Here is a 27,440-nt window from a genome sequence, read left to right as displayed (position 1 = left end):
TTATATTCTTTTGAATATTTTTGTCTTGCTTTGTCCCTCATTGCTGTGTTTACTGGTTTTATCTAAAATTTATAAAGTTTTAGTACATTAAAGATTTTTGGCCGGGTGCAGTGGCCATGCCTGTAATCCCAGCACTCTGGGAGGCCAAGATGGGCGGATCACGACGTCAGGAGTTCGAGACCAGCCTGGCCAACATGGTGAAACCCCGTCTCTTTACTAAAAATACAAAAATTAGCCGGGTGTGGTAGCGGACGGCTGTAATCCCAGCTACTCGGGAGGCTGAGGCAGGAGAATCGCTTGAACCCAGGAGGCAGAGGTTGCAGTGAGCTAAAATCGTGCCACTGCATTCCAGCCTGGACAACAGAGCAAGACTGTCTCAGGGAAAAAAAAAAAAAAAATTTAGGCTGGGTGCTGTGGCTTGCGCTTGTAATCCCAGCACTTTGGGAAGCCAAAGCAGGTCAATCTCTTGAGCCTAGCTTGAGACCAGCCTGGGCAACATGGCGAAACCCCATCTCTACAAACAATATAAAAACTAGTGGGGGGCATAGTGGCACATGCCTGATAGTCCCAGCTACTGGGGGGGGGACCATTTGAGCCCTGGAGGCTGAGGCTGCAGTGAGCCATGATTGAGCCACCGTACTCCAACCTGGGCAACAGACTGAAACCCTGTCTCAAAAACAAATTTTTATTTGTTTTTTAGTATTATAATAGTCTACAAATTATCCAAAAGTTTGATTTGACTAATGATCAGAAGTTTAACCTGAAAAGTTTGTCCCTTCATTGTAATGAAGGTTAACCATGTTACCTACTGTATTGATTTGTACTTTATATACCAAATGCTTACAATACATATATATACAATAGGATATATGCAACAGAACAAGAGCCTAATAACAGGATAGAGGAGGTAATCACACAGGCAAAGTGTTACTTTACATTCCTGTGTTAACATTTGTAGCAAACTAGAAATACCTGATTTTAAATTTTACTTAAAAGGTATCTGCCCTAAATGTGACTTGTCTGCTGCTCATTCAACAAATATTTACTGTGCTCCTGACTACATGCCAGGCTCTGTACTAGCTGATAGCCATATAGCTTTGCATGGTGGTTAGAAAGTGAACATCTAAAGTAATGCTTCTAGCCTGTGTCTCACCGTGGGCCAAGTTCAAACTTAAGCGCTCAAAACTCAATTTATGTACAGCAAAGAAGTCAGTCATGATGGGAGCACATGAGTAAATAAATTTCCCACCTCAGCAAGGCCCTGAATCCGACTTGGGTGTGTGTTTGTGGTCTGTGTTGCCCAGGCTGGAGTGCAGTAGCTATTTCACAGGCGCAGTCATGGTGCACTGTAGCCTCAAACTCTTGGGCTCACGTTGATCCTCCTATGCCAGCCTCCCAAGTGGCAGGGACTACAGGTGGGCACCACCACGCTGTGGTGCAGTCTATGGGATGGGCAAGGGAACCTAAGATGTTTCTCCTCCCCACTTGAGTATTCTTAATTTTTTTTTTTTTTTTTTTTGGTAGGAGTCTTGCTCTGTTGCCCAGGCTGGAGTGCAGTGGTACAATTTCAGCTCACTGCAATCTCCACCTCCCAGGTTCAAGCGATTCTCATGCCTCAGCCTCCCAAGTAGCTGGGATTACAGGGTATTTACCACCATGCCCGGCTAATTTTTGTATTTTTAGTAGAGATGGGGTTTCCCTATGTTGGCCGGGCTGGGCTTTTCATTAATTTTAAATATTGTCTGGTTAGTCCCTTATGATAGATGAGGCATTTAGTTCTAATACCAAGCACCTCACTCTGTTACACCCCCCACAGGACTTTCCAAATGGATGATTGTGATGAACCTTTCCTGGGCTGCTCCAAGCTGACTGGCTTGATGCACACGATCCACAGCACTTGAATCGCACCATCCTCTGCTTGCTAAGCTCATCTGGTGAAGTGATCTTTATTTGCTTTTGACTTTTCAAAAATATGTTGTCTCCTATTTTCTGATCTTTGCTGAGCAATCCTATTCCTTTCCTGACCAATTCTCTCATAAATTCTTTTTTTTGTTGTTTATTCCTGGTTACTTTTTAGCTTTGTAAAGAGCACCAGTTCCCACCAATCACCAGAACTAGCAACTTCAGTCTTCCTATAATATTTTACATTTAAAAAAAATCATAATAAAAGCATTGTTAGGCTTGTGCTGACAGATCTAATGGTATATAATCTACCCCTCAAAGTCACACCTGCTATGCTTCTGGATCTTTTCTATGTCATATTTATATTGCATCATATGTATAATACCCGCTCATACCATGGTTTTTTCTATAAAACTGCATATTTTGTAGCCTAAAATTTTTTTATGCAGTATTTTATAGCTATCTAGATCTACTTTATCCTCTGCTTAACATTTTTTAGAACTTATGTTCCAGCTCTTATCTAGCCTCATCTTGTGCATTTCCTGTCCTTTCCATTCACCTGTGCTTGCGGAATTGTCACAACATATCACAGGTGTCTGCATGTCATTTACCATGCTCCAAACACACCCAGTCCATCAAGCCTTTCCCCGCTGGAAGCTCTCGCCTGCTTGGTTGCCCACCCTTCTGCCAGTTTCCATTCCAAGAGCTCAGCACTTGGAATCACAGCAGTTGATCCAGATGTCTCTTCTCTCTAGGTCAGTTTTCACTGCTTCATGCCTCCTGGCCTCTCATCATACATATACTCATCCCCACAGCACTCTCTATGCTCTAACGGAAGCCTCTCTCTGCCACTCCCTGGCTTCCAAGTCCCCACATCCTCAACTGCTCTGAGACTTCCTCTAGCTTAAGTGTAGCCTTTCCTCTTCATTGACGATGCCACCGCCAAGCGGGTTTTTTTTCCTCGTATTCCTCCATACCAGAGATGAGGCTGGTGCACTCTTGCCCACTTGAAGCCCATCATGCCTCCTTCTCACCTGCAGTCACTAATGTGTCTTTGAATGATAGCCTGGCTTTCCACCCTTTATCTCTTCTCACTGCTATCTTCTGCCAACCAACAGAAACCATAATGCATTTTTTATTTTTTATTTTTTTGAGAAAGAGTCTCACTTTTGTTGCCCAGGCTGGAGTGCAGTGGTGCAATCTCGGCTCACTGCAACCTCCGCCTCCCAAGTTCAAGCGATTCTCATGCCTCAGCTGAGTGCCACCATGCCTAATTTTTGTATTTTTAGTACAGACAGGGTTTCACCATGTTGACCAGGCTGGTTTCGAACTCCTGACCTCAAGTGATCCGCCCGCCTCAGCCTCCCAAAGTGCTGGGATTATAGGCATGAGCCTCCGCACCCAACCACCATAATGCATATTCTCTCATCTTCCAGCCATGTTATGGAAAGTCTACACAGACATGGTACTGTCAAGGTTCTCTGAGGCCCACCTCTGATAACCACCCACCTTTCTTCTCTAATGAATCAGAAATATGGTTTTTTTGTCCTCAAGTGCTAATTCTTAATTATTTTTGTTAAAGCAACAAACTTCAGGAGCTGGCTGCTCACACAAGGCTTGTTAATTGCTTTGGCACAAATACGACTAATGAAGATTTCCCCCTTTTCAGATGTTAGGTCATAAATTCAAAAGCAGTAAGCTTTTAGAAAAAATTTTTATTTAAAAAATCACTAAAAGTACTAGAATGAAAATACAAGTAAAGCATTTGAAAATTATTTTTCTGGCTTAGACTGTTTACTGGCTCAATTCTAGCTCTGTCCTGGTAAAGGCCTCCAGAACCTTCACCTATTATCAAGTCTGGCCTCACAGGGAGGGACTTTTACTGTACTGAAAGGAAGCCAGCTGAAGCCGAGATCTGAAGCGCTCAGCTTCCAGTTCCCGGAAGAAAACATCATCATCATTCTGTGTTATCATGTCCTGCAGCTGCTGAATTTCCTTCTCCATCTTAGATCTCAGCTCCCTCTTCACCTTATGTAATGTCTGAAAAAAGAAGGCATGTCATCCTGCTGTTCACAGCATTTATCCAGGCCCTCATCTATTGTTCCCTCTCCATCTTCAGCTAATCAAACCCCTCCAAAATTTTCAATAATCTAGCAGCAGCAGCTCTTACAGAGACCTAACTAAAGTTAAAATCATAGGACAAAAATGTCTTGCGTCATACATGGATTGCCTTATTAGTCTTCTCTCCATTCCCTTTATAGGTATAATACATTTGGTTTTCTACTTCCTAAAAATGTAAATTAGTCATGTGTCACTTAATGTGGAGATATGTTCCAAGAAATGCATCAAGTGATTTTGTTATTGTGCAAAATGTCAGTGTACTTACACAAACCTAGATGGTACAGTCTGCTGCATACCGGGGCTATATGGTACAGCCTATTGCTCCAACCACCAATGTACGAGGTCCCTTGCTGAAAGAAACATTGCCATGCAGTGCATGACTTGGCTTCTATCTTGTTAATTATTACCTGGGCCTGAGATTTCTCTCTGGCTTTAAGTTCTTGATGTTCCTGTGATATGGCTTCTGCCAGCAATGAAAACTGTTTATAGGAAGAAAAAACCAAATATTGTATTTAATGTTTGTAGTCCAAATGTAACATTTCTTAATGTTCACAGGCATAAAATCATTTTAATGGAAATAATAGGGCAATATACTGTACTATGGTCAGGTATTATTTGATCTTAAATTTCAATCTTGAAATGGGGTCCTCTAATCTGTAGAGTGCAAACTTTAGTTAACACAAGGTTTATTGTCAACAGACTAAGCAAGTTTTGCCACGAGGGCAAGTGGTCAGGACTAAGCACGACAGCGTAAGCAAGTGCCAGGAGCCCACCTGGTCCTTATAGTAGTTCTCCATGGAGTCCAGTTCATCCTGGTGGTGTCTCCTCTGTTCATCTCGCTTTTCTTTGGCATAGTTTCTTAGGTCTCGTAATCTTTGCTTTTGAATGTTTAAACCTTCTTCAAACAGTTTCTTAAATATCTGTCAGTTATTTAATCGTAAAAATAAAGTCATTGAGGAATATAATCATTTTGGCCAACTAGAGGTATATACTGATTGTATTTCACAAAGTTTTTTTTTTTGGAAATACTAGTTCTATTCGGAAATTTTGACATACCATAAAATTTACCTCCTTTTTCTGAGACAGGTTATGGTTCTGTCACCCAGGCTGGAGTGTACTGGGGCAGTCACAACTCACTGCAGCCTTGACCTCCCAGGCTCAAGCAATTCTCCCACCTTGGCTACCCAAGTAGCTGGGACTATAGGCATGTGCCACCACGCCTGGCTAAATTTTTAATTTTTTGGAGAGATGACATCTCACTATGTTGCCCAGGCTGGTCCCAAGCAATCCTTGCACCTCAGCTTCCCAAAGTGCTGGGATTACAGGCGTGAGCCACTGAGCCCAGCCTTACCCTTTTAAAATAAATAATTCAGTATGTTTTATTATACTCAGTTGTGCAACCACCACCACTACATAACATTTTTACCATCCCAAAAAGAAACCATATACTGACTAGTGCTCATTCCCCCGTCCCATCCTTAGCAGTCACCAGTCTGTCTACTTTCTGTCTCCATGGATTTGCATATTCTGGACACCTCCTAAAAATGGAATCATGTAATTCGTGGCCTTTCATATTTGGTTTCTTTCACTCCGCATGTTTTTGTTTTTTTTTTTTTTGAGACGGAGTCTCGCTCTGTGGCCCAGGCTGGAGTGCAGTGGCGCAATCTCGGCTCACTGCAAGCTCCGCCTCCTGGGTTCACGCCATTCTCCTGCCTCAGCCTCTCCGAGTAGCTGGGACTACAGGCGCCCGCCACCACGCCCGGCTAATTTTTTTGTATTTTTAGTAGAGACGGGGTTTCACTGTGGTCTCGATCTCCTGACCTCGTGATCCGCCCGCCTCGGCCTCCCAAAGTGCTGGGATTACAAGCGTGAGCCACCGCGCCCGGCCACTCCGCATGTTTTCAAGGTTCATCTATACTGCAGTATGTATGAATACTTCCTTTTTATTGCCAAGTAACATCCTACTGTATGAATGAATGCACACTATCCATTCATTAACTGATGGACACTTTGGGTTGTTTCCCCTTTTAGGCTATTACAAGTAATGCTATGAACATTTGTGTTTTTTGTGTGATTATATAGCTAGGAGTGAAATTGCTGGGTCATAGGGTAGCTCTGTATGACCTTTTGGTAACCTTCTGAGGAACTGCTGGATTCTTTTCCAAAGCAGCTGCACCATTTTACAGCCCCAAGGTCTCCACATCCTTGCCAACACTTGTCCTCTCACTGTGGTTCTGAGTCGTATTTCCCTAATGACTAAGGTGTTCATTATCTTTTCATGTATCACAGAGATTCTTTAGAGCCTTCAGAAAAGCAACATCAAGCAGCCATGTACACATAGGGAAAGAACGCCAAGAGCAGAAACATGCCACACCTACACATGTACATCACTGAGGAGGGGGAGTGATCATTTGGGGAGGCCACCAGAAAACCCACTGTTCAAAGGGCTTCGATATTCCCACTTGTCCTCCCTTCATCAGTGTAAATTCTGGATAGAAAAACTGGTTCTGATGGTGACGCACTCATAAGCTATAGAAAAGTTACTTACCCTCTCCTCAAAGCCTTACAAGTATCTTCCTCTAGAAATATGTCCAAGTCTTTAGTTAACTATAATTACTAAAATATTTTACAAACAAAATTTATTGCTAGCTTGGGATCTCAAAAGGTTAATCATTTCAGCCTGATTAGAATGACATAGCAAATACCTTGTGGAAAACCCCTCACAGCACAGCTGGACACTATTCCTGATTTTATGTGGAATGCGAGGTCATGTTATCACACTAAATTTCTGTCTCTCACATGTTCCCAAACCTCTAAAGTAGTTTTACTGGAGAAGTACCTGTTATGTGTAGGAGGCAGGGAGGAAGTAAGACTTCACATTAAGATGAGGGACACGGAGACTGAGAATGGACGGGAATGCACAATGGAGTAAGAAAAGAAAGTGTGGCCAAGCAGAACTCAGGGCCAGCACTATAGGACTTCGATTTAGATTTTGGATTCAAATTTGGACAAGAGTCACGAACAAAGAAGGTGGTCCTGAAAGGTAACAAAGTTCACCTTCTTAACAGGGCTGGACAGAAAAGTCAGACTTACCATTTCTTCCCGGGTCCTCATTCTCATCATTTTTGCACACAACTGAACTCTATAATCATCGTAATATTTTCGAGCACGAACAATTTGCTGTCGATTTTCTTTTATCTTTGATTGGGTCAACCTTTGCCTACGAATGCAGTCCTTGAAGTCTTGCTAAGAAAGGGAAAGGGGAAGGAAGAGAAGAGTAAGGACAAGAGGAATGCAGATTCCAGCGTTCTCATCTGCCCCACTCCCCATCACGATGTCTTCAGGCAGTATGCCACGTGTTGGGGGCCAGTGGCCTCAGAAGCCCTTCAGCCTTTGACAGCTTCATCACCTCAATCTGAAGAGCAGCTCCAATAACCTCCCGCTGCAGCAGAGGGCAGCAGTGATCCTGGGCACTCCTGTGGAACTGAGGGCTCACTTCCCATGCCACCAGGAGGCTAGGCTGGCCCAGATGCCACCTCACAAGGAGTAGGCAAATGGCACACCCAGACTTTCAAGCAGAGCCTGAGCTGCCAGGAGTATTTAATTAGGCAAAAACTAAGGAAATTAGACAATATCTGACAAAGGAGTGAAGATAAAATGGGGTCATGTATATAAAGCCTCTTACGTAGGTGTTTCAGATACTAGTGTTTTTTCCCCCATAGGAAAGTACCATCTGCAGTTCCTGAGATGTCTTTCTGGAACTGTTTAGTACTACAGTTCTCATGGCTTATCTCTACTCCACACTCAGGCAAAGGTTTTCAAATCTCTCCCTTTGGCAGATTGTTTCTGACCTCCATCCTCTCCCTTCATAATTCTCTAAGTACAATTCCTAGTCAAAATTATAACGGAGGCTGATAAATCCTGGAGCTCTCTACTTGGGACCTGAGAAGGATGGGAGAGGGCAAACAGCACTAAGTTCAGCTACTTGGCACCTAGATGGGTCCATGGAGTCCACAGACAGAACTGGATTAAAATCTCAGCTGTGTCCCTTGCTTATCAGTGAGACCCAGGGCAAGTTACTTAGTATCTCAAAGCTTCAGGGTTTTCATTTCATAGAAAACATCTCTAATACATTACTATAAAGACTAACTGAAACTGTGTATATAAAGTACCTAGCTCTTCCTCCTGCCTATTTTGGGTTTGTGTGTTTTGTTGTTGTTGAGACAGGGTCTCACTCTGGCACCCAGGCTGGAGTGCAGTGGCAAGATCATAGCTCACTGCAGCCTCACCCTCCCACGCTCAAGTGATCCTCCCACTTCAGCCTCCCAAGTAGCTGGGACCACAGGCAAATGCCACCATGCCAGGCTCATTTTTTCCACACCCATATATATATTTTTAAAGACAGGGTCCCACTATGTTGCTGAGGCTGGTCTCAAGTGATCCTCTCACCTCAGCCTCCCAAAGTGCCAGGATTACAGGCATGGGCTATCAATTTTGGTTGAAGACCTAGGCAACACTTCCACATGCAGGTGTTAGAGGTTAAGGGTCTGTGCGACTGTTGCCCAGCTAGCACAGATAAAGGCAATGAATATAACAAATTCAGAATTATAATACCCAACTTGCTCTTGACATACCAGTCTCTTGTTATGTTCATATTCTTTCTTGACAAGGGTAGTAAGGAGGTCATGCCTTCTTAGGGCTTCGTCTATCTTGAAGGGGGACATGAAGTTAAGGTTAATAATGCTGTTCACTCAATTCTCAAGGATAAGCTCTTCTCTCATTTAAATTCCTATGCTTAAGACTGACAGTAACTTACTTCATCTTGGAGTTTCTTCTTTGATTGATTTTCTCTACATGCCTCTTTCTTAAGCTGTTCAACCTGTGCAATTTGCTGTTTCCACATTTTGCTTAGTGTTGGGCCAGAAACATAGAGAAACGGAAACTGCTCCAGCATAAGGGGAAGGAGACTGTGTTCACTTACTTTCACTGCAAGGTAAAATAAGACGTTCTTAATTTGAGACTTGTGGACAAGAACTGTCATCCCCATCCTGGCTAACACGGTGAAACCCCGTCTCTACTAAAAATACAAAAAAAAATTAGCCAGGCGTGGTGGCGGGCGCCTGCAGTCCCAGCTACTCGGGAGGCTGAGGCAGGAGAATGGCGTGAACCCGGGAGGTAGAGCTTGCAGTGAGCCAAGATCACGCCACTGCACTCCAGCCTGGACGACAGAGCGAGACTCTGTCTCAAAAAAATGTCATCCAACATCCCTGGTAGATCAAAGCTTATGTAAGTGATGTGGTTTTGATCCTGAAAAGAACAATTCTAAATGTACTTATAATAATTTGCATTCCTCATCTGATTGGAGTAAGCCAACTACTGGTAAGGATAAAAATAAGCTCAATAGTTCTGAATTGATGCCATGCTGGTCCTGGGAAGTCCATCCTAATTGCTCAGCTGCTTCAGTGCCTGCAGGTAGATTCTCTATGTATGGTAAAACAGAAGACTCCTCAACCCTCCTGGTAGGTAAGTGCTTAGAAGAAAAAGTTTCTGGTCTAAAGGATATAGTAGGAGGGCCAGCAGTCTTTGGGTATAACAGGAAGCCTGGCATTTCTCATGACTTTGTTTCCTTGTAACAAGACTCTACACTCATTGGCACTGTCAATATATAGGAGGTGGACAGGCCATCTGCTTGCCTTGGAGCATCCCTTTCATTCTACCAACTTCCCAGAAATAGACAAAAAGGCAGTCAAAGTGAGTAAGCACAGGAGTGAGGCTAACGCTGGAGCAGCAGGTGGCAGTCCTGGCATTCCTTGGGTGCCAATATATATAGGCCTCCCTAAAGTACTCCCTTATTGAAGAGTTCTAGTCCTCTACGGAAAACCAGCCACATGGCAATGATTAAAAAAAAAAAAAAAAAAAAAAAAAAAACTTTCTTCGGCTGACTGTTGGTGGATGTTAGCTTTCAGTGCTGTGTCCTTGGAATACTGCACATGCTTTCAAAGGCTGCCAGTTTTCCATAAAGTACAATTCTGTGCTTCTTACTTGGAACTGCTTTATTTGGCTTTGGGAGGCCACCTCGTGGACTCTGAGTTGTGGTTTTTCTAGAGTAAATCTTCCAGGGCTGACTACATTCTGGAGTTCCTTTACGAACTGCTTCTCCTCTGTATATTTTTTCCTTAGAAGCAGATATAAAACAGAATAAAAATAAAAGGTCTAATAGTTCTTTCATACATCATCTTAAATATTACATATTGACAAAAACAGCTAACTACTCCCCAGCCAAACCACCTTACTTCAAATTTGTAAAATCTGGTTAATATTCATTTACTCTAAGTTAAAGGCATCTTTTGGCCTCTGGCATTCCCTGGAATTTGAAAAAGTACTGAATCTTTTTCAAGTTTCAGTCACCATAGTCCCACACCCTAAATACAACCCCTATTAATCTTTTTCTTAACTATTAATGTTTCGATGTACTTCTCTTTTTCCATGTAGATTAAAAAAATTCTCAGGCAACTATGCAGTATGCTTAATTGTAACCATACTGTACTTTATATCCTGTTTTGTTCATGAATATTTTAGCATAAGCATTTTCCCCATGATTTCACTTAGTTTCTGTAACCATTCTTTTGAAAGGCAGTGAAAACTTCTGTTTTGGGTTTCTTACAACCAGGTCTAGAGCAACTAGGATGTTCTGTCTTCTCTTACTCTTCTTTAATTTTGTCAGCCTAGACTAGTTTTTAAGCCCTTGGTGAACTGCTAAGTCAAATAAACCCTTAAAAACTGATGGAAAGTTTTAAGTAGGGGAAAAACACTAGTTTTCTTTGGTACCATGTCTTGTCATATTTTAGCAACCTGAATGCCTTATTAATAAGCAAGTCCTGTATCATGACATAAAATCCTGCCTTTTCCTAAAAAGCTCATGATTAAGGCCCTGTTGGCATCTTCTTCTTTTAAAAAGATCATCTTTGTACTTCTCATTCATCTGATCAAATGGCATTTATTACAATGGAGACTTTTACCCACTGTTTCCTCCTCCTTCTCATATATTCTTAGAGGTCCAATATTCTCTTGAACTTTATGTCTTCTTAGTTCCCTTTCAAATGCTTCAGTAAACGCCTAAAGGGGAAAAGGTCATATATTACAGTTATTAAAAACATACACAACGGGCAGCACCATGGCTTAGTTGGTTAAAGCACCTGTCTAGTAAACAGGAGATCCTGAGTTTGAATCCCAGTGGTGCCTCAACCGAGCATCCAAGCTCTTAGCCGCGTGCAGTGAGGCTGAGACAGGTGGATCACCTGAGGTCGGGAGTTCAAGACCAGCCTGACCAACATGGAGAAACCCCATCTCTACTACAAGTACAAAATTAGCCGGGCGTGGTGGCACATGCCTGTAATCCCAGCTACTCAGGAGGCTGAGGTAGGAGAATAGCTTAAACCCGGGAAGCGGAGGTTGAGGTAAGCCAAGATTGTGCCATTGTACTCCAGCCTGGGTGGCAAAAGTGAAACTCCGCCTTGAGAAAAAAAAAAAAAAAAAAAGGAAAAAAATTCACCTAGGATACCTGCCACCCCTAAAATATCAAGCTCACTTTTTAAAAAATTCCTTTCAGACTCTGTATCACAAATGTACGGTTTTTTTGTTTTTTGAGACAGAGTCTCACTCTTGCCCAGGCTGGAGGCAGTGGCACAAACTCGGATCACTGCAACCTCCACTTCCCGAGTTCAAGTGATTCTCCTGCCTCAGCCTCCCAAGTAGCTGGGACTACAGGTGTGCACTGCCATGTGTGGCTAATTTTTGTATTTTTAGTAGAGATGGGGTTTCACCATGTTGGCCAGGCTGGTCTCGAACTCCCGACCTCAGGTGGTCCACTTGTCTCAGCCTTCCGAAGTGCAGGGCCACTGCACCTGGCTCACAAATCTACATTACTTTAACATATATAATTGGGACATAAAATGAAATTTTACATCATCCGTTTTTTCTGTTCTCAAGTTTTTGCAATCATTTTGATACTCTCGAGTGGAAGTTACATGCTGAGTTACAAATGAGTGTAAGACGTCTGAATTAGTTTTAGTTTTTCACCATTATAAATCCTACTGCATTATAAAACCTACTACTGCAAATAAGTGTTCTAAATCCATGCTACATTTCAAAATCCACATTCCACAGTGGAAAGTCTTCCTAGGTAATCATACCAGTCTCTTTGTTGTTGAATCCCAACCACCTCCTCTCATTCCTGTCTTGGGTACTTGATCTTATCTTCTCTGTAACTCAAGTGGCCTGTCACGTTTAATCCACCTCAAATTCCCCTCATCTCTGAAGCTCACTCTGAAAATAACAACTCACACTGATCTCCTCTTTCTTAATCTACTGGAACACCAAGCTATGTCCGGCCAGGTTATTTTTTTTAAAGAGTTTCATGAGCATAATTTTATGCTAATGGGGACATAAGCTATGTCACATAGCTCTCTATCATCCACTCCGCTCAAGAATATTAAATGTATTTTAAGCCTTAAATCAACAGTATGTTCATGGTAGCATGTGGCTGAGGGGAAATGGTACTGGCTGCTGCTTAATGGTAGTCAAGAGATGGGGAAGAACCTGTGCTCGGAGTTGGCGGATATCTGTTTCTCTTGGCTTGCGCTGCCTTTTTCTCTCCACGTGGAACTGTTTGTGTTTGTTAACTGGAGATGGAGAGAGCGAATGGGATCTGTAGGGTGGCTTTCTACGCATGTAAAGTCCTGCAACAGAGAAAAGACATATAACATTAGTTCCGGATAGCCAGAATGTTATGCTGGAAACCAAAGTTGGTTTTTACTAAATCCAAAGAGACTGACGAGTGAATGTGCTAAAGGGACTCTCTCCTGTAACTAACTTGTATTGGTATGATAACACCAAGTAAACAGACAAATGCATACAAATGTGTACTGTCTCAAATACTTAGCTTCTACATTCAACTCTGGATATTCAACATGTGGAATGCTCCTATGCACAAAGGACTATGGAGAGTGCTCTTGGTGATAGGGGGAGATGCGAAGAGAGAAAAGGCAAATTATCTGAGCCACGCATCTGCTATCCTTTTACTCTATCTGGGTCCTGAGGAGGTGGGATGTAAGCATACATATCTATCTTATTATATATGCTTATAGGCAAAGTTAATGTATTAAGTATTGTCTAAGCAGTCTCAATTTTTCCCTACTTAGCTATCTAGCCCTCCTAATTGCACACTGCCAAAGAGATCTAATAAACCATTTCTTTCTACAAACCTTTTTATCCCATTGTCTATAGGTGTGTCTGGGGATCTGCGAGTTGTGAAGAGGGTGACTCCGGTGGGAAAAGCACTTCAAGATAGCCTTAAGACCAAGGAAGCTAGTTTAGTACCTTTATAAATAAATTTTCCGAGCTTGTTCTTTTTTTCACATGCTTTTCATTCAAATCTTTCACATTTCAAATTCTAAGATGTATTTTTAAAAACTGACTTGCATAATCTATTTTAAATGATAGCTGCTCATGATGTATTTTTCTCTAGAAACTGAAGACACGCCTGAAATAATAATTTATAACCTGTTTTCACAAGAGGATACCATGTGTATGTACATAATAAGGAAAAGGAAGAGGTTCCTGGATGAGGGTACCTAGAAATTAGCTGAGTCCTTTTAAAGGGAAGAGAGAGGAAATAATCAAGAGAAGGAAAAAGCATTCTTGAAGGAGTAAAAAACAACTAAAAAAGTTAAGGAAGTTGGGTCAGAAAAAGACTATTTCTGAAGAAACAATGGATGACCAAAGTAGATAAAACTAAATGTAAAATATGCAGGATTTCAGTTGGTGGAACACAGGATAATTGGATTTGAACAATGGCATATCAAACAGTAGGAAGTGGCAAACCAGAAACTGCTGATATGAGTATAAAGCAGTGCAATCACTTTGGTGGGCAAGTTGGCAGTGGTGAAGAAATGTAGGCCCTATGATCCAGCAATCCTACTAGATGGAAATACCACAGAAACTCTTGCACATATTATAGGCTGTTCATTGCAGAATTTTTATAGTAATGAAAACTGGAAACAATCAACATGTCCAGCAATAGGGGAAATAGATAGTGCTATATACACACACACACACACACACACACACACACACACATATATACACACACACACACACACATATATATACATATCTCCACACATAAGTGGCACACTGTAAGAACTCAGTCATGTCCAGCAGTAGGGGAAATGGATACTGCTATATATATACCCACACAAAAGTGACACACTGTAAGAACTCAGTTACACTGCAGTTAAAATGAATGAGCTGGATCTGTAAGTATCAACATAAACAGATTTCTAAGACAATGTCAGAAAAAAATGCAAGTTGCAGAATAATATAGGATGTAAATTTTTAAACAACATAAAACAATACTATGTTTAGACAAGTAATGCATGAGCTGTTAAAGTATAAAAACAAGGATCAGAAGAAAAGATGCCAACTTTAAGACAGTGGTTGCACTGAGGGTGGGGAAAAGAGATCTGTGGGGAGAGCAGAAGGGGTTTCTACTGTTTTATTTCTTAAACACAAAGGGGCTAAAGCAAATATAATTGTTAACACCTGCTACTTCTAGTTGGGTAAGATCCAGGTGTTTGATATTACTTTTGATCCTTTTATTTCTCAACTATTTAAAATTAGAATATAAGTTATTAAGAACAGATGGAACTGCCTAAGTAGTTCACATGGATGTCCCCTTCTCAGTCTCTCCGGGGTAAGTACCTGGCCTTGAGTTCTTTGGCCCATACTCCACGATGCCATCACTGTGCTGAGACAGTGTCTCCTCAGTTCCATCCTCTACCTCTTCATTTCCAATATTTTCTTCTTTATGGTCAGTCTTTTCTTTAATCCGATCACCCAGGGCACTTTTTAACATCTATTGAGAAAATTCTTTTCAACATCTTTCACTGATTTCAGCAGAACGTAAATTCGTAGGAGTAGGCAGACCTTTAAAAAAGCTTCCTTTGACAGTCACTAATAACAAGTTTTCAGACGCTTATGCATGTTTAATTATTTACTTTTATTTTAAGACAGGATCTCACTCTGTCACCCAGGCTGGAGTGCAGTGGTGCCAGCTGGGCTCACTGCAACCTCTGCCTGCTGGGTTCAAGTGATCCTCCCATCTCAGCCACTTGAGTAGCTGGGATTACAGGCATATGCCACCAAGCCCAGCTAATCTTTCATTTTTTGTAGAGATGGGGTTTCGCCATGTTGCCCAGGCTGGTCTTAAACTCCTGGGCTTAAGTGATCTGCCTGCCTCAGCCTCTCAAAGTGTTGGAATTATAGTTGTGAGCCACTGCACCTGGCATACATGTTTAGTTTTAAAAAGGTGTATATCAGTGCTATGGATCACTAAGTTTCAATAAACTTTAGACTAAGTCACATAGGGATTTAAAACATTCATTCAATGATACCTTAAAACTGTAATATTGTATTTTGTGAGAATCAGTGATCCATCCAATTTTATACCAGATCTGTCTTTAGTGGCAAAGGGGAACTATAAAGACATATTTAAAGAAAAATGGCTTAACATAATCGTTTATGTTAAATAATTTTGTTTTCATCAGAATTCAATACAATTTGGATAAATCTGCACCAAATTTAGTTAGATCATGAAAGGCTGAGAGATCACTTCCTGTTCTACCTGCTTGACTTACGGAACATTTTCACAGTATCTATTAATAAGACACAACTAATTTTCTAATACCTCACTTTCAATTGAGAGATTACTTAAATGCTCACTTAACCCATGGGAATCTCAATATAGATGAAAAAACAAGACTTGCCCAATCTAGTTCAGAGAGCCGCTGAGAGAGTTCTTCTGATACATCATGTAATTCTTGTTCTGTTAATCTCTTTCTTGGCCTCTGGGGGAAAGGTGAATTGCAGGATGAGGCTGTAGCTCTGTTTTCATTTCTGTAATAAAAGTGACCGTTTGACAGTAAAATAGCTAGGTGTCTATTATTTAGTTTAAAATAACTGTAATACATACTTTAACAAATATTTCATTCTGGTCTTCACAGCTAAATTTGGAGACCATGCCCCTGCATTTTCAAATTCCTTTGCAAACAGACTGTAAACACTGAAGTCTGCAGTAATGTTACCTTTTTCCTTTGGGAGACTTCCTTGTCCTAGGCCCTTGGACCTGAGCTGGATATACTTCCCGTTTGCTGTCTTTAGGCAACTTGGAAATTAAGAAAACTCTATCATCTAGATCCTATTAAAAACAGAAAAAAAGTTGATTTGAATAAACTACAAATAAGAAACATGAACTTTCTGGGGGTGAGGAAGGGAGGAACTGTGGCACAAAGCTACGTGCCTTCAATCTCCCTGTTTTGAAGTGCATTTGTCAAAAGACCCTATTGACACCCAATGCACCAAAGGACTGGCGCAATGTCTAGAAACTTGTGCTCAGAGAACAAGTGTGGCTCAGGATGCCTTTCAAATAAAAACACAGGCCAGGTGTTCTCTAAATATGCAATTTCAGGGATTACCACTACCTGGGCAACCAAAAAATTATCACTAGTACAAAGTATTCAAGTGGTTATCTTTTGTATTGATGTCAATAAAGGCTGTCCAAAATTGAAACAGTTAAAACAAAGACAACACCTCCCAAAATATGAATATAAACCCTTAACATTTTAAATTTCTTTTTTTTTTTTTTTAGACAGAGTTTCGCTCTGTTGCCTAGGCTAGAGTGCAATGGCTCGTTCCGCCTCCCAGGTTCAAGCGATTCTCCTGCCTCAGCCTCCCTAGCAGCTGGGATTACAGGCATGTGCCACAACACCCGGCTAATTTTTTTGTGTATTTTTAGTAAAGACGGTGTTTCGCATGTTGGCCAGGCTGGTCTCGAACTCCTGACCTCCGGTGATCCACCCGCCTCAGCCTCTCAAAGTGCTGGGATTACACGCATGACCTACCGTGTCTGGCTAAATTTATTTCTTGGTCTTAGAGATAATCTTTTAGAAAATACTTCTTGTGATGAAGAAACATTTAATGTGTTTTTGTTTTTTGGGATGGAGTCTTACTCTGTCACCCAGGCTGGAGTGCAGTGGTGCAATCTCGGCTCACTGCAACCTCCTCCTCCTGGGTTCAAGCGATTCTCCTGCCTCAGCCTCCAAAGTAGCTGGGATTACAGGCACCTGCCACCACGCCTGGCTAATTTTTGTATTTTCAGTAGAGACAGGGTTTCACCATCTTGGCCAGGCTGGTCTTGAACTCCTGACCTCGTGATCCACCCACCTCAGCCTCTCAAAGTGCTGGGATTACAGGCGTGAGCCACCGCACCCGGCCATTTATTTAATGTTTAATGATATCTTTACTTTCACTTCATTATTTTTCTATTAAAGTAAAATTAAATACCTTTTAGTAGGCTGGGTGTGATGATTCATGCCTATAATCTCAGCACTCTGGGAGGCAGAGGCAGGCGGATGAGGCCAGGAGTTTGAGACTAGCCTGGCCAACGTGGCAAAACCCTGTCTCTACTAAAAATATTAAAAAAAAAAATCAGCCAGGTGTGGTGGCATGTGTGCCTGTAGTCCCAGCTAGTTGGGAGGCTGAGGCAGGAGAATCACTTGCCTAGGAGGTGGAGGTTGCAGTGGGTGCAGACTGCACCACTACACTCCAGCCTGGGCGACAGAACGACACTCTGTCTCAAAAAAAAAAACAACAACAACAAAAAAAAAACAACCTTTTACTAAATAGCAACTAAAATATAATCATATTTTTATAAAACTTTTAAAATAAAGTATTTCTAGCTCAATGAATTATTTGAAAATAAACACTCCCCTTTAACTGCCACCCAGGTCAAGCAACAGAATATTACCAATTCAGAACCATCTCCAAAACCCCCACTGTGATTCCCCCAAAAGTAAACATTATCTTATGACTCCATTTTAACACCTCTTTTTATCTAATCAGTCTCCTGTTTAGATGCATAGAATGTTAAGAATGTGGTCACCTAATGTTAATAATGCTTATTTCATCTCTGTACTTTTAATGCATTGCTTGAATGTTTACATAATGAGAATGTATCACTGTTTATATATCTACCCTGTGTACATACCTGCCTGTTGTTTTTCTTATTTTTTTCTTTTAGAGACAGGGTCTTGCTCCGCTGCCCAGGCTGGAATGCAGTGGTGTGGTCACAGCTCACTGCAGCTCCTGGGCTCAAGTGATCCTCCTGCCTCAGCCTACTAAGTAGCTAAGATCACAGGCATGCACCACCACTCCAGGCTAATTTTCTATTTTTAGTAGAGACAAAGTCTCACTATGTTTCCCAGGGTGGTCTCAAACTCTGGCACTCACGTGAGCCTCCCAAAGTGCTGGGATTATGGGTGTGAACCACTGAACCCAGTCCTGTTCTTTTTAGAAAGATAAGGACAGGATGACTATATAAAAAGGGTTTTTTCTTTCTTTTTTTTTTTTTTGAGATGAAGTCTCACTCTGTCACCCAGGCTGGAGTGCAATGGCACGATCTGCAACTGAAGCAAATAGGCCAATATGTTAACAGTGGTTCATGCTGGATAATGAGAATATGCATGGATGGTTATTTTCTTTTCCACTCTGTGTTTTCTAAATTTGAAATTATTAAATTACGGACACAATATGGACTCTGAAGCCAGAATGCCCAAGTTCAAATCCTGACTCTGTAATTGCTGTGTAACCCTGCCCTCTCTACATCAACTTCCCAACAATAAAATATAGTAGCTACTCCAGAGTTGTTTATGGGCAGTAAATTATTCAACACCCCTAAAGTATCCAGAACTGCGCCTGGCACAAAATAAACATTCACTATGTGTTGGCTCTTATTATTTCCCTTTATATGCATTCGTTTTTCTTCCTAGAAGAAGAATGTGCAGGTGTATACAGAGGCAAATTTTTAAGGAGTGCAATGCTTTGACTAGTGCAATATGCTTGATAATTCTAGCAGAGACTTCTTTAAATACAGGGGCTTCCTTGACAAAGAATAAAGACTTCACCAATACACATACACACACACAGGCTTCTAATCAATTACCAACACACACACAGACACACATACATGTGTACTTCTAGCCAACTGAAAGTAAGCCTTTCCACTTACCCCAGAAAATTCCGTATGCTCTCCAGTAGAATTTACGGCTGGGGAGCAGTGACTTGAATGCAAGTATTCTTTTCCTATGGGGCAGGGTGCTCGAGGCTCTGAAGGGTGGTAGGGTGGATGTAAAGGAATAGCTGCTCGGATAGGCTCCCCTAGCTTCCTAGCATTTGGAATCCCACTCACAGAAAGGGTTTCTGCTAGTAAGACAAATTAAAATGGATATTACGATGCAATTCTAAGAAATAAACCATTTTATATACATACATACATACCTATATAAACATGTTCACATACATCAGAAATATTTTTTAAACTTAAGACAAAGCACGTAAGAAAATAATTAAACCACGGATGTAGCCTCAGCACACAGGGATCTAATTAAATTAGGATGTAATTTTTTTTTTAATTTTTTAATTTTTTAAAAAAGTAGAGATGAGGTCTCGCTATGTTGCCTCATCTCGAACTGGTCTCGAACTCCTAGGCTCAAGTGATCCTCCTGCCTCAGCCTCCCAAAGTGCTGGGATTACAAGTGTGAGCTACCATGCCTGGCCCCAGATGTAATTTTAATGTTATTATCATAAAACTGTTTCCTGAAAGTTACTTTAAAATAAAAAACTGGAAGCAACTTAAATGGCTTGAAGAATGTTATGTTATGTGAATTATAGTTCATCCACGTTACAAAACTAGTTAGGCAGAAATATTTTTATGTATTACTACCATATGAAAATTCCAGAGATGATAATAAGAAACAAGAATGATTCTTCCAGGCCGGGTGTGGTAGCTCACGCTTGTAATCTCAGCACTTTGGGAGGCTGAGGCAGGCGGATCACGAGGACAAGAGTTCGAGACCAGCCTGGCCAACATGGTGAAACCCCGTCTCTACTAAAAATACAAAAATTAGCTGGGCATGGTGGCAAGCGCCTATAATCCCAGCTACTTGGGAGGCTGAGGCAGGAGAATCGCTTGAACCCAGGAGGCAGAGGTTGCAGTGAGCTGAGCTAGACTCTGTCTCAAAACAACAAAAAAAGAATGTTTTTCCAGTTACTATACTTTGTTATTTACCAATAATGTGAAGACCACCAATAGATGTACTAATGTATCAGAAACTCTGCCTCATTTAAAAAAAAAAAAGGTGAGTGGTGAGAATTTAGATAATAAAATAGTGGATGCAAAAATATGCAACCAAAGACCATGTTAAGCAGAATTCAGATATCATAATTAATAACAAACATTTACAAGTAAGATCATGTAAGACCAAAAAGGATCTCATATACAGCAATAAAAGTAAAAAGGCTAATAGCAACAACAATTGCCCCAACAATGATCATCAGCAGTAAAGAACTAACATCCATTACAACTCACTGTCTTCAAGAAAGGATGTCCTATTCTTGGACAAAACACTAGGAGGGTACAACATATCTTCATGTGATTTAGAACTTGGTGAGGCTAAGGCGTTTTTAGACAGCATTTCATTAGGACATTGAGCACCTAGGAAAGAAAATATTAACGGTAAAATTTTTAACTATCAAAATAGTTTGCTGAACATTATACTAAAAGCCAAGAGTTTTGTACTCAGGAAATAGAAATATTAAATAATGTTGAAAGAAATAATGTTGGTCCAACTGCTCAAAATACCAATTATCATTATTATTTTTTTCAGACAGCGTTTCCCTCGTCGCCAGGCTGGAGTCCAATGGCGCGATTTCGCTGCACTGCAAACCTCCACCTTCCAGGTTCAAGCAATTCTCCTGCCTCAGCCTCCAGAGTAGCTGGGACTACAGGCACCCGCCACCATGCCTGGCTAATTTTTTGTACTGTTAGTAGTGACAGGGTTTCACTATGTGGGCCAGGCTGGTCTGGAACTCCTGACGTCAGGTGATCCGCCCACCTCAGCCTCCCAAAGTACTGGGATTACAGGCGTGAGCCACTGTGACCGGCTGTAATATCAATTATTTTTAATTGCTATCAAAAAGTAAGATGCCATTTTGTAACCCAGAATCATTTATATAATTTAAGAGCAAAGTTTCATACAATGTTTCATTATTTTGCTTTAGAAAAATAGATGCCAGGGTTATGGAAATGCTGGCTGTTTTATGGGCATGTCTTGGTATGAATAGACACCAGAGTTAGGGTCTTAGCTAGTACCTGAAACATGGACTCATGGTCCAGGCCAGGCGCAGTGGCTCATACCTGTAATCTCAGTATTTTGAGAGGCCAAGGCAGGCAGATCACTTGAGGTTAGAAGTTCGAGACCAGCTTAGCCAACATGGCGAAACCCCATCTCTACTAAAAATACAAAAATCAGCCGGGCATGTGGCACATACTTGTAATCACAGCTGCTTGAGAGGCTGAGGCAGAGGTTGCAGTGAGCCGAGATTGCGCCACCGCACTCCACCCTGGGTGACAGAGCAAGACCTGGTGTCAAAAAAAAAAAAAAAAAAAAAGACTATGGTCCATATATTGAAGCTTAAATTAGATGCCTGTGAATGTATATGATAGTTATCTGACACTTTAAATCTCAATATAAAAGGAAGCTGCCATAAGCCCTTTTATCACATCAAACCCAAACACCTTGGCCAGGCATCTCTCTGAATCTTTTTTCCTTTGCTTTAATTGCATTACTCTTAAACACAATTCCCCTCTCTACTTATAATGCTAAAATAACTAATTCATTTTACAGTAACATCTTTTTTACATAGCACTTGACATCACAGAACCTGTTTCTGCAATCACCATCCCTTCCATTCCCAATCAATCCATCTGACTCTCTTCAAGAAACATTCTTGTAATATCCACACTTGACTCTGGTCCTTCTGTTTCTGCACCTATCCCAATGGCAAGCATAGCTTTTTGGTCTACTGGAGGGTGAGTTTGCCAGGAACCGAAAGTAAGGGAGAACATTCCAAGACTTATGGTCCATATACTGGTTTAGTAATTTATGAAGCCAAGGTGGGCAGGATGGAGTAGGATGATTGGAGGAGGGCAAGGTTGGAGGCTCAAAATTGGGGCTTGAAAGATATCCAGGTCTACTATGTGTGCAAGCAATAGGCTGTTGGAAATCTGGCCTGAAGCCTAGAAGAAAAATTGCCACTGCATATACGAACTTATTGGTGAAACAATGAAAAAAGTGAGTCAATCACTAGTTCAGGAAACTACAATTAAGGAATACCCTGAAAGCGTGACCAGACTATAAGCAGCATCCATAATTCTCTTCCCATGGTATCAGGAACCACAAATTGCCTGATAACCTTGCATACACTTATTTGCCTTGGACTTATCTGCCCATATGCCTGTGACTTCAGATAAGTGTTCATATTTAATGGGTAGTGGGATATTCTGGAATTTCAAATCCCATGTCCAGTTAGCGCTCTATCCTTCTCAATTTTAAACACTCCTACATGCCATTTACATTTTTATAGTTGTAGGTTGAATAATAACTGATACTTAAGGTTTAACTACTCACCATTACTTCTTAGAGAAAAGGTGTGTGCTGTGTCTCCAAGTCTAATGATTTCACCAGTGGATTCTGCTTCATCTCCATCCCAAGGGGGGCCCAACGTCTCAGAAGACAAGGAGCACCTGAAAAAGTTCCCTCCTTCACTCGGGGCCCAGCCTGACCAGAGGGCCCTTCCCCTGAGGACCTGGAGAGCTGCTGGGTGCAGAAAAAGGAAAAGACTCTCCCTTTTGCTGCTTAGCATGTCTTGCTGCTTATGTTTTGTTTTGACTGATATATGAATGGTAGAAATAGCTGTATATAAAGTGTCAACGATTAAATGTATAGGAGAACAGCAAATACTGGTGACTCTACGGTGTGGGAGTGAAGGGGGTGGGATGCTAATTTTGCATTAAATATCCTTCAATTGTTTCACTTTTGCGCTTATTTTGTTACTTTAAAAATCTTATGGAAAGAAGTTCATCAGGCCGGGCATGGTAGCTCACGCCTGTAATCCCAGCACTTTGGGAGTCAGACATAGGTGGATTGCCTGAGGTCAGGAGTTCGCGACCAGCCTGGCCAACATAGTGAAACCCCGTCTCTACTAAAAATACAAAAAATTAGCTGGACGTGGTGGCAGGCGCCTGTAATCCCAGCTACTTTGGAGGCTGAGGCAGAAGAACCACTTGAACCTGGGAGGCAGAGGTTGCAGAGAGCCGAGATTGCAACACTGCACTCCAGCCTGGGCAACAAGAGCAAAACTCTGTCTCAAAAAAAAAAAAAAAAGATGTTCATCTTATGATGGTCTCCTCTGAGACACATTTTTTACAATGTACTATACCTAAAAAATAAGGCATTGCCTGTGCTCTTCGAACCATGAAGACATAGCATTATGTTCAACCTCTAGTTAGCAAGAAGTGCAATCAAACCTGTCATGACAATACATTTTTCTCTATGAAAGAAGCACAAGTTTAAAAACTGTGAAAATGATCAATGATATTGGCTCATGAGGGTCCTGTAACCCAGCATTTCTATACTGTTGGTAAATGTACGGTCATGGCCTTTTTGGAAAACAGTCTGGCAACTTTTATTAGCCTTAAAACATTTATACTGTCTTACTCTGAATCTAGCCTCAAGATATAAGGAGGAAAAAAAGAATAAACATTAAGTATCACATTTTTGACAATATTAAAAAAAACTCTCTACTTTAGAGGAATGGCTTAGTAATTTATGAAGCATCCACATGAATGATGTTATACAGTGATTACAAATTATTACAAAGAATTTAACAACTTGAGGCCGGGTGCAGTGGCTCTTGCCTGTAATCCCACCACTTTGGGAGGCTGAGGCGGGCGGATCACTTGAGGTCAGGAGTTCAAGACCAGCCTTGCCAACACGGTGAAACCTCATCTTTACTAAAGATACAAGAATTAGCCAGCCGTGGCGGCGTACACCTGTAGTCCCACCTTGAACTCAGGAGGCTGAGGCACAAGAATCACTTGAAACCGGGAGGCAGAGGTTGCAGTAAGCTGAGATTGTGCCACTGCACACTCCAGCCTGTGTGACACAGCAAGACTCTGTCTCAAAAAAAAAAATTTAACAACTTGAGAACACTTAATGTTAAGTTTAAAAATGCAGGAAACGAGCCTGGTGAGGTGGGTCATGCCTATAATCCCAGCAATCTGGGAGGTTGCAGCAGTAGGATCGCTTGAGGCCAGGAATTCAAGACCAGCCTGGTCAACATAGCAAGATGCCATCTCTGTTAAAAAAAAAAAAAGAGAAAAATTAGCCAGGTGTGGTGGCACACACCTGTGGTCCCAGCTACTTGGGCTTAAGCCCAGGAGTTCAAGGCTACAGTGAACTCTGATCATGCCACTGTACTCCACCATGGGTGTCAGAGCAAGACCCTGTCTCTTTATTAAAAAAGCAGGGGTGAGGGGTAGGCAACAAAATTATACAGACATATGACTAAATCCAAAAAAGAAAAAAACATAGTAAAAAGGACTAAAAAATTTAACAAAATGTTAACAGCAGTTATTTAGTTAGGAATAGATTTTTTTCCTTTTTCTATTTTGCAAGTTTTTTGCAAAGATGATGACCTACTTTAACGATTAAGAGAAAAACAGGGACCAGGCACGGTGGCTTGTGCCTGTAGTCCCAGCACTTTGGGAGGCCAAGGCAGGTGTATCACCTGAGGTCAGGAGTTCGAGACCAGCCTGACCAACATGGTGAAACCCCATCTCTACTAAAAATATAAAAATTAGCCGGCCATGGTGGTGCGTGCCTGTAATCCCAGCTACTCAGGAGGCTGAGGCAGGAGAATTGCTTGAACCCGGGAAGCAGTTTGCAGTGAGCCGAGATCATGCCACTGCACTCCAGCCTGGGCGACAGAATGAGACTCCATCTCAAAAAAGAAAAATATAAAAATGAGCAGGTAGTTGATACTAAGACTTAGGTATTATATGTAACTCAAGGTTCTTAAAACTCCCCCAGGAAAGTTTAAAATATGAGAAGTTAGTAGAAGTTTCACATTAGCTTTTTTTGGTGCCATCTTGGTATATTATGTGCGATTTTAATTCTTAGTCCAAAAAGCGTAACTTATTTTCATTAAATTCAGAGACACTCAGTGCTACCTCCCAAAAGAAACTCTTTTCCATGATGATTTAGATTCTTTAGTACTTTCTGGCTCTTCCAAACGTTCTCCTCGATCGGATTCTTTAAAATACTGTTCAGTTTCACCTGTTCAGAACAGATAAAAACAATACCAAAAAACCCCTAAGTGAATACTACTTTTTCTTTATAAGAGGCAGGGAGAGGTAAGGACAGTGAGGCACCCCTAACTTGCCATGGTAAACAGGGTTCTTGTGAAAGTGAAATCAGAAAGAATCAAATCTTCACCTGTAATGAGCATGTATTATTCGAGTAACAAAGAAACAAGAATGTTGCTTTAAAAACAGAGTCTACAGTTGTATGAGCAATGTTTTATTTTTTAAGTTAGTGGCAGGTCCATTTAATATTTTCATACCTCTCCATCTGTAAAGGATGTCTGAGGTATATCAAGATGACAGAAAACATGATTGTGTCAACGTAATGCAAGCTCCAAGATAATCATGCCTTAGGCTGAGTCAGGCTGCATCAGGGCTTGGGTGAAATTTTTCTTAAGACCATCAGTCTTTTTTCCACCCCACCATACTTGAAGAATACATACTTTCACCAGTAGCTATAACTCACTAGGGAAATGATTTCAAAATATACGCAGGTGAAACCTCCCATGATTCAGATTTACCCCTTTGGATATTCTCATGCCCATGTCTAGAGATTCACTATTCAAACACCCACCTTCATTTTTTTCTATTTCCATATTCACCAAGCAACATTTCAATAACATCAATTAACATTTATTATGCATTTACTCTGAGCTAGGCTGGGTGCTCAACTGTTTACACATATCTACTTACTTAACTTTCACAACAACCATGAAAGAATTTCAGATGAGAAAACAGGCTTAAGAGAGCTGCCGTCATATAGTGAGAGGCAGAACCCAGCACTGAACCCATGGTCTTCCTTCGAACCCCTCCTTCTTCAGTGGTAAATGATAATGCTAGCTCAGGTCCCAGGTAGAAGCTGCCCTGCACAGCTGATATGATTAGTGATAATAAAGATTTGTTTCCCATTACTGTTAACTGGCATTTTGAAGAATCTGATCAGCTCTAGGTAATACTGCCAGGTAAGTATATATTAGACCTGCAAAGATGAGAAGCAGACTGTAAGAAAATGCTGTCCAGCTAAAGTACTGTCATATAGGGAAGCCTATCTGAGCAACTTCCCCAGTAGCTCACCACATACTGCTGATCTCCCCTGCGAATATCCTTCAGTCTTTCACCACCACCAGACTCACATAAAAGTATCTCTCAGTTGCCCCCTCCTCTCTTCATCCCCACTGCCATATCATTAGCCAGGCACTACCATCCCTCCCCTTCCTGCCAGCAAGCACTAAACTGTAAAAAACTGCTGCTCTCTTTACATTTCAAATTAATCTCAATCTCTTTACTTAGAGGTTGTTTTCTACCTCTTAACCCTGTTACTAAAAAGACTGAAAAGGTACACAGCATACAAATACCTACTGGTAGCCTTGAATTAGGTGAGTTCCACCTGTCAATACTCTCCCCTAGTTCTAATTTCCCCTTTATGCTTTTATTGTATGTATTTATGGCTGTCTCCCTGACTCAAGTACAGGTGTGAGAGCATCAACATGACAAGCAGCTTGGAATCCTTCCAGAGTACCCAGACGCGTATAAAACACTCAATTTTTGAAACAAAGAAATGTCCAGTGTGGCAGACTTTTCAATTTTCCCTCCCAGCTTTTAAACAGTTTAGTAACAATGATTAAAGGTAGGAAACTATCTCTAACTAAAGACTTTAAGATTAATTTCAAATGTTATAATCACGGGTCTCACTATAAACAAAGTGAGAATGGAGGATGAGCCTACCCCAATTTTTTGTCTTAATTTGTATTCGAATTTATGTAAATTGTAGTTGCTGAAAATTTATTTTTGATAACTTTTCAACATAAGAACAGGTAATATATTATTCCATTCACGACCAACAGCATTATTTACTTAATCTCAAATTATTAAGACAGTTAAGTTCTTTTACTTTTTGCAATGACAAATATTTAGGCTGTCACAAATGTTAAGTGCAGGCTAAAGACACAAATGCACCAATTCTTCCTGTTGATGCCTCAGTAACATCCAAATATTTACCATAAATGGCAGTTCTGAAACACAAAATTTTGGAGTAAGAAATTTTATGCAATCATAGGACAATAAATAATTTAGCCAGAAATTTACCTTTCTAGCATAA

The 27,440-nt window shown here is 41.1% G+C and overlaps 1 protein-coding gene and 1 non-coding gene across 3 annotated transcripts in view; one reads left to right on the top strand and one right to left on the bottom strand.

Moving 5' to 3' along the window:
- Nucleotides 1-3,597: 3,597 nt before the first annotated feature.
- The window catches only part of CEP95 (centrosomal protein 95), a 31,624-nt gene continuing 7,781 nt past the window's right edge, over nucleotides 3,598-27,440 (bottom strand). Inside the window, exons 5-20 of one of the 2 annotated variants that reach the window (XM_055256930.2) lie at nucleotides 25,211-25,316; nucleotides 22,608-22,723; nucleotides 20,507-20,632; nucleotides 19,148-19,341; nucleotides 16,167-16,279; nucleotides 15,849-15,978; nucleotides 14,785-14,938; nucleotides 12,622-12,761; nucleotides 11,047-11,139; nucleotides 10,066-10,198; nucleotides 8,840-9,009; nucleotides 8,658-8,732; nucleotides 7,117-7,269; nucleotides 4,797-4,943; nucleotides 4,431-4,502; nucleotides 3,598-3,942 (exon numbers count right to left, since the gene is read on the bottom strand). In XM_055256930.2, coding sequence (XP_055112905.1) covers nucleotides 3,766-3,942; nucleotides 4,431-4,502; nucleotides 4,797-4,943; nucleotides 7,117-7,269; nucleotides 8,658-8,732; nucleotides 8,840-9,009; nucleotides 10,066-10,198; nucleotides 11,047-11,139; nucleotides 12,622-12,761; nucleotides 14,785-14,938; nucleotides 15,849-15,978; nucleotides 16,167-16,279; nucleotides 19,148-19,341; nucleotides 20,507-20,632; nucleotides 22,608-22,723; nucleotides 25,211-25,316 — 2,099 coding nt within the window. In that variant the 3' untranslated portion in view covers nucleotides 3,598-3,765. The remainder of the gene's footprint in view (nucleotides 3,943-4,430; nucleotides 4,503-4,796; nucleotides 4,944-7,116; nucleotides 7,270-8,657; nucleotides 8,733-8,839; nucleotides 9,010-10,065; nucleotides 10,199-11,046; nucleotides 11,140-12,621; nucleotides 12,762-14,784; nucleotides 14,939-15,848; nucleotides 15,979-16,166; nucleotides 16,280-19,147; nucleotides 19,342-20,506; nucleotides 20,633-22,607; nucleotides 22,724-25,210; nucleotides 25,317-27,440) is intronic. The other variant, XM_055256931.2, reaches the window with a different exon arrangement.
- On the top strand, nucleotides 11,192-11,265 carry TRNAT-AGU (transfer RNA threonine (anticodon AGU)). The gene has a single exon. It is a non-coding gene; the product is annotated as a tRNA-Thr (tRNA).

This window comes from Symphalangus syndactylus, chromosome 20, assembly GCF_028878055.3.
Source record: "Symphalangus syndactylus isolate Jambi chromosome 20, NHGRI_mSymSyn1-v2.1_pri, whole genome shotgun sequence".
NCBI classification, from domain to species: domain Eukaryota; kingdom Metazoa; phylum Chordata; class Mammalia; order Primates; family Hylobatidae; genus Symphalangus; species Symphalangus syndactylus.
Note: the sequence above shows the minus strand (reverse complement) of the source record. Positions and strands in the feature narration are given on the sequence as shown.